Genomic DNA, 7,142 nt, shown 5'->3' on the forward strand with positions numbered 1-7,142 from the left:
TTTGACAGATCTTCTTGAAATAAATAAACATTCTACAGAATTTCTTGGAATAAGTACAAAATTTGACAGATCTTCTTGAAATAAATAAACATTCTACAGAATTTCTTGGAATAAGTACAAAATTTGACAGATCTTCTTGGATGTAAGTAAAAAATTCTTAAGATTTTCTCGGAAATATGCCTAAAATTCGACACATCTTGTTGAAATATGTATAACATTTGAAAGATCTTAGACATAAGTAAAAATTCTACAGATCTTCTTGAAATAAGTAAAAATTCTACAGACTTTCTTGAAATAAGTAAATTTTCTACAAATTTTTTTGAAATAATTACAAATTCGACAAATATTACTGAAATAAGTACAAAATTCTACAGATCTTGGAAGTAAGTAAAAAAATTCTACAAACTTTCTTGAAATAAGTACAAAATTCGAAAGATCTTGGAAGCAAATATAAAATTCTAAAGAATTTCTCGGAAATAAGCACAAAATTCTGCACATCATCTCGAAATAAGTAAATATTCGACAGATGTTACTGAAATAAGTACAAAATTTGACAGAACTTCTTGGAATAAATAAAAATTCTGCAGACTTTCTTGAAATAAGTACAAAATCCTACAGATGTCCTTGGAAGTAAATAAATACAAAATTCTAAAGACTTTCTCAGAAATAAGCACAAAATTCGAGCATGTGATGGTCACTAAGCTGTGTTTTATTGACGTTCTTTAACCCTTTACGTCTTTCATCGTGTTAACCCGCTGTTATGTTAAGTAAACCGAAATATATTCTTAGACAGTGTGTCAACACTACCGTTCAGTCAACTTCCACAGCATTGGTCATTTGCACCTGTTATATCTCTTCCTCTATTGATGTTCAGTCAAAAAATGTTAAAAGTGATGTTAAATTCTTTACATTTAACAAGTGAATAAGATGTATAGTAAAGTTATAATTTCAACCCACCCTGGTGAGTATTATAGGAACTATGTTATTTATTAATATATACAATAAGTATAGAAGTCAGATGTTTTTTTTATTTTTAATTTCGTGAAAAACTACACGAGGGCTATCTGCGCTAGCCGTCCCTAATTTAGCAGTGATATACTAGAGGGAAGGCACCACCCACCGCCAACTTTTGGGCTACTCTTTCACCAACGAATAATGGGATTGACGTTCACATTATAATGCCCCCACAGCTGAAAAGGCGAGCATGTTTGGTGTGATGGGGATTCGAACCTGCGACCCTCATACTGCGAGTCAAGCGCCCTAACTATCTGGTCATGCCGGGCCATAGAAATCAGATGGAGACTGGTGAGTATTATATGAACTATATTATCTATTAATATATACAATAAATTTAGAAGTCAGATTGAGATCTGTTATTTTGAAAAGACTGCAGACCAAAGTACATTGTTTGTATACTCAAATTCATAAAACTGTTCCAATAAAATAATATAATATTCACTCCTTCAAAGGGATCTTTCGCCTACTGATAATGAATAATGTAAAATTAAGAATAACCAAACATTGAATTCTATGCATAAATATATACATTATGTATGGGAACAAAAATCCCATTTCAAGGTTTCATATCTACCTTGAAGCGGCCTTTTCACAAGCTCGTGTTGTGTCAGCCGCATCGACGGGTGGAAATGTGGCGAGAGTAGAATCTTGCTTTTGGAGACTTCGATCGCCTTGTCCGACTGCTTGTGAAGGGCTTCCACCTCGAGCGTGTGCCCGACGAACAAGAAAACCACCAACTAACGAATTAGGTATTCAAAACATTATTTACAATTAACATAGAAAAAAAAAACATTTTCTCACTCTCTTATTTGTGACTGGTCAGTAAATAGAAGTGTTGCTTTTCATATCTTTAAGAGTTTTAAAATTAAGAACTCACGAAAAGTATAAATCAAACAGTCTTCCTGTTATTGGGCGTTGCGAGAGGGATTTTCCTAGTGGGCAGTTGAAAATTCACCTATGTAAGTAGGTTCAAGTGGATAAATGTTAAAATAACATATTTAAGATTCTAAAATTCCATTCCAGAGTTGATAAATAAATGTATTTTCTAGAATATTCTTCATTTGTTACTAGGCTTGTATATATGAGGTGCAATAAGGCGTTGTGTATTTAAAACCGATGAAGTTAAAATATAATTGTGCAGTTGAAAAAAAAATTCCTTAGGAAAAGCTCTGCGTTGCAATGAAAATATAAATGATAAAATACGTTACAGAAGGATATAAAAGATGATATACAAAGCATTTTTATGCCTCTTCATTTATCAAAAGGCTTTGATTCAAAACTAGGCTAAAGATAATGTAATATGTAATAATGGCTAAAATGCTTCATTTCTTCCTAGGGCATCAAACAACGCTCTTCTTTAACAATTTTGGGCTTAACACGTTATTTGATAAGTCAGAAAGCTATGGTTACTATAATAAATTAATTGCTTGTATACTGAAATTCTAAGGAGTCCTTGATGAAAAATTAATTTGTTTAATGTATACACTAAAATAGAGTCTTGTGGTTAAATGTAAGTAAATATATAGGATCATATATTAAAATGTAGGTTAAAATATTAGAAATATTTACTATTTTACCTAATATCTATAAAAATAATAATAATGTAATGACAAAATAGCATTCAGGCATTATTTGAGTTTCATCGCTGGAAAAAGTTTGTTGTTTTTATCCTTTTCTAGTTAAATCCATAAACCGTTCATACGTCAAGAAATGTTACCTCTTAACACGTCGAAACTGATTTTAGATTTAGGAATCGTTAGTAAGGCAACAAAGCAAATCTCTCGGTTCATTTAGGGCTTCTTTAAGCCTAAACACTAAACAAATGTCTTATTGTTTCTTCGGAAGTTTGAACAGTGAAGTTATTGTAATGTTGAGCTCTTTTGTGAAAAGATTTTACCTTATTGTTCAAATCATATGGCCTTGTATCTTCAGCAAGCTAAAGATGGAATACATACATTCCGGAACTTTCAAGAATTAAATGTTTATTAGCGCCACACAGGTGTCAAATATTTGTTGTTGTTGACGGTGCCGTCGTACTATTGTTCATCATTAAACCACGTGTCAAATATTTGTTGTTGTTGACGGTGCCGTCGTACTATTGTTCATCATTAAACCACGTGTCAAATATTTGTTGTTGTTGACGGTGCCGTCGTACTATTGTTCATCATTAAACTTCGATTCCCGCCGAAACTGTCATTTAACAACAAAAACAATCATTGTTTTTTTCAGTATAAAATGTTTTATTTCAAAATGTCATTTTACAGTAGATTTAGTTGTGTTATTTTAATGAATCAATTAACTTTTAAAATGCCTTCATGACGTGTAATCTGTTCTTCCCTTGAAAATAAACACAGATATTGTTGTCTTAATCTAGGGTATACGCTGAACTGTTAATGTTCAAATTTGTGTGTGAATAACTACAATTAAAACGATTCTTAATAAGCTCGTTTTTTTTTACAATGATTCGTTTTTCTAATATATAAATATTTACTTATTTAATATAATATCTGACGTGTTTTTCACGATTTGGTGACTCGTAAGTAAGGATTTCGCTGACATAGGTTTAATTTATTGAATCCCTCTCAGCCACAATACTAAGACTTCAAATACACTGTAACTAACTCTTCTTTTCCGACTAAAAATGAAGAAAGCACAATTTAATATGAAGTTCCTTTTTGTTCAATAAGTTTTCTTCACAAAAAAGCACAAACAAACACCAATCATCATATACACATCTCCAAAATCATATAAGAACATTTAGTACTTTTCTTTATTATTCTAATATTCGACGTTTCGCCTTTAAAAGCTTAACATAATCAGTTTTTATTACAAAATGTTAAATTACTCTGTTCCGAATTCCTTTAAACTTAATTCTTACTGATGATACTGTTTAACGTAGGAAGTAAGTTGGGCTGCTTAAATTAATATGATACGGAAAATTTTATATATGTTATCAGATAAGCACAATCCAGTTCTTATTATATTCCTAGAGCCAATGATAAGAACGAATGGTTTACAATCATCAGAGTCGTAAGGTTTTATTGCTACACAGTATTCTGATATAAGCCGATCTATCTACTGTAATATTGTAATAACGTAATGCTCCCTTCTTGCGGATATTTAGCAAAATGACATTTTCGCCATAAAAAAAAACAAACAAATAAGGCAGCTGTTTTCTTCAGGGATGTTGCCGTTGTAGAAATAGATTAGATTATTTATTGCCGTTGTAGAAAATTTTCACTGAATATACTCACCAACAACTCTAAGACACAATCATCATGAAAAATCGAAACAGTTTATGTAAAACCAACATACCTTGCGATAGATCCGAATCACTTTCAGGTGGTTTTTCTTCATCTTTCGTCCCTTGGGATTCTGGTGGATTCGCCACTAGAAAAAAAAACGAATAACCAAGATTGAATTTAAATGTAAATTCAAACTAGAAGAAGGTTATTCTTAAAGGAAAAAAAGAAAGGTCAAATAACAGGATAGGAAGAAAAACAAAACGGGTACAACACAGGATACAAAAAACCTAATCACATACTCTTTAAAGCATCAATATTTAGAAAAGAAATAGTCAAACAATGAGGACAACACAGGATACAACATTTACTTTAGAACATTATAAAGAAAAAGTTTAACAATAGAGTTTGGTTTGTTTTGAATTTTGTGCAAAGCCACATTAGTCTCTCTCTGATCTAGCCGTCCCTAATTTACCAGTGATGGTCCAGGGGGAAGGCAGCTAGTCAACACCATCCATCATCAACCCTTGGGCTACTCTTTTACCATCGAATAGTGGGATTGACCGTCGCATTATAACGCCCCACGACTGAAAGGGCAAGAATGTTCGGTGACGGAGATTCGAACTCGCAACCCTCAGATTGCGAGTCGAGCGCCCTAACCACCAGGCAACAATAGGGACAACATATGATATAAAAATGCCATCATTTTTCTTTTGGGGCATTAAGTTATATAAAACAAAGGAAAAATATGGAATAACTTCTCCAGTCTATGAGGTGCGTTATACAAAGCTCTTAATAATGAGGAAACAGTAAGAAAATGATACGGTTAATCGGAAAGAAACAACAATATAATTGCAACAATGTGTTAAAAGGATCTTAACAATATGTATCCTGACTTTTAGTTACGTTATATAAACTTCTTAATAATAAGGAAACAGTAAGAAAATGATACGGTTAATCGGAAAGAAACAACAATATAATTGCAAAAATGTGTTAAAAGGATCTTAACAATATGTATCCTGACTTTTAGTTACGTTATATAAACTTCTTAATATTAGGGAAACAGTAGGAAGATTACAAAGTTTATCAGTAGAAGACAACAATAACACTTTAATAGTGTGTTAAAAGGGATCTTAAAATAATTTATTCCGGATTTTATTTACATTATATACAGTTTATGAATAAGAACTTAGTTCCCATTGTTTTCAATTCTATGATAAATCCTTATAGTTGCTGTAGATTTCATTGACCAGTTATTTATGGTTAATCTCATGCTTTTGTAATAAGGGAAAAAAGGTTCTCTAAATATTAAAGCTAAGACAATTTTGGTATATTTGAAGATTTTTTTTTCAGCTGAAGCCCACTTTAAGTACGGTGTATTAGATTTTTTTACATTTTATAGCAGTGTTAACACTCAGTTTGAATACACATGACACTCTTTAGAAAATGCATTGACTTGGTTAATGATATTAACAATTTTGGAAATTTTTCTTCGGATATGTATAAAGTTTTCGTAAAAAAATTGCGAAGTCTGAAAAATGTAAATAATTACTCTTCAAATCTGTTTTTGTATCTTGTCGTCACGAGTTGTTTAACGGCTTTCATCAGTTGTTTTCGACAGTTTTACTACGCCCTTTGATGAAAAACAAACCAATAGACCACAGTGCAGGTCATTGTAAAAAGATGGATGAGCGCTTTTCCTTTCTCTTTGTGGACCCAAGCATCATGTGTGCGAGAGATCGATGTTACAAAAAAAAATCTCCTACTTAGAAGATGTTATGTATTTAACCGGCTTTGTAAACACCAGAAGGCAACCAGAGTAAATGTCAGCAGTGATGCCTTTTGTTTCTTTCATCATACACTTGGATTGATCATTAGAAATAGTGCCGCTTGGCAGTGGCGTTGTTAGTAAAGTAAATACGTTTTAACTCCTTCGAACCATTCCTATAATTTTTTATTTCAAGTTAACAAAGTTTCGGTAAACAATGAACTTAGAAAAACACAAACAGATAAATCACAATTAAAAAAACATAAAAACAGCCATCCTATTATTTTCAGGAAGCAGACCATCCATCTATATTGGGAAAAGTTGGAGTTCCAATATCTAATTTGTTTATTTTTAATTCACTTGTGAAGAAGGAAGATTTGACTTCTTAAAGTAATTAGTTTATTTTACAAACTTGCGCACAATATATTTGTATTGGAGTGTTTTAGATTGTAAGCACAATAGAAAGGGTATCTTAATATAAACATTTGAATAAAGTACAGTTATGTGAGTTAAGCTATAGGCTCTCCCGAGACAAGACTAAGAATTAAATGTTTAAACTTCTCAAGGGATCTAGTATGAACTCGGTCGAAATTCTCCAATGGTCAATTGCTACGTTTAATTGACCGTTCTAACCATAAGAGTTTGTTTAACTTTTATTGAATCGTGAGAGAGAAAATCACGATATTTAGAAATGTATTGATTTTTTTCCGTTCCTTTGATTCAGCCACATCACGCACTTCAGATTTTCTTTCTTTTGTGCATAAGAACTGAAATAACAAGCATTTATTATGTAATATCTTCGGAGGTGGTCAAGATAAACGAAACAAACCGTATTTTTAGAAATTCGGGGAACACCCTCACCGACCAGTGATTGCTTGGTGTTATGATTACATAGGCCTGCGATGGATGTATTGTCTTGATATTTTAACATGTTCTACACTAATTCCTGTACGCTGAATCCTTAAATGATATCCATTTTTTTCCATCATGTACAGAGTTTTCACAAAACGTCATAACGTAATACAAAAAAGAAGACCACAACACGTAGTTTTGAGACTAAAAGACGTAGATTTCACAAACAAAATCAGAATGAATGAGGATGCATATTCGTTGAC

General features: G+C 32.0%; 1 protein-coding gene across 2 annotated transcripts in view; it reads right to left on the minus strand.

Moving 5' to 3' along the window:
• The window catches only part of LOC106462186 (calcium/calmodulin-dependent 3',5'-cyclic nucleotide phosphodiesterase 1A-like), a 142,713-nt gene that overhangs the window by 37,206 nt on the left and 98,365 nt on the right, over positions 1-7,142 (minus strand). For both annotated transcript variants that reach the window (XM_022389382.1, XM_022389381.1), the window contains exons 2-3: positions 4,333-4,407; positions 1,592-1,754 (exon numbers count right to left, since the gene is read on the minus strand). In XM_022389382.1, the coding sequence (XP_022245090.1) occupies positions 1,592-1,754; positions 4,333-4,407 (238 nt within the window). The remainder of the gene's footprint in view (positions 1-1,591; positions 1,755-4,332; positions 4,408-7,142) is intronic.

This window comes from Limulus polyphemus, unplaced genomic scaffold (assembly GCF_000517525.1).
Source record: "Limulus polyphemus unplaced genomic scaffold, Limulus_polyphemus-2.1.2 Scaffold1114, whole genome shotgun sequence".
Classification (NCBI taxonomy): domain Eukaryota; kingdom Metazoa; phylum Arthropoda; class Merostomata; order Xiphosura; family Limulidae; genus Limulus; species Limulus polyphemus.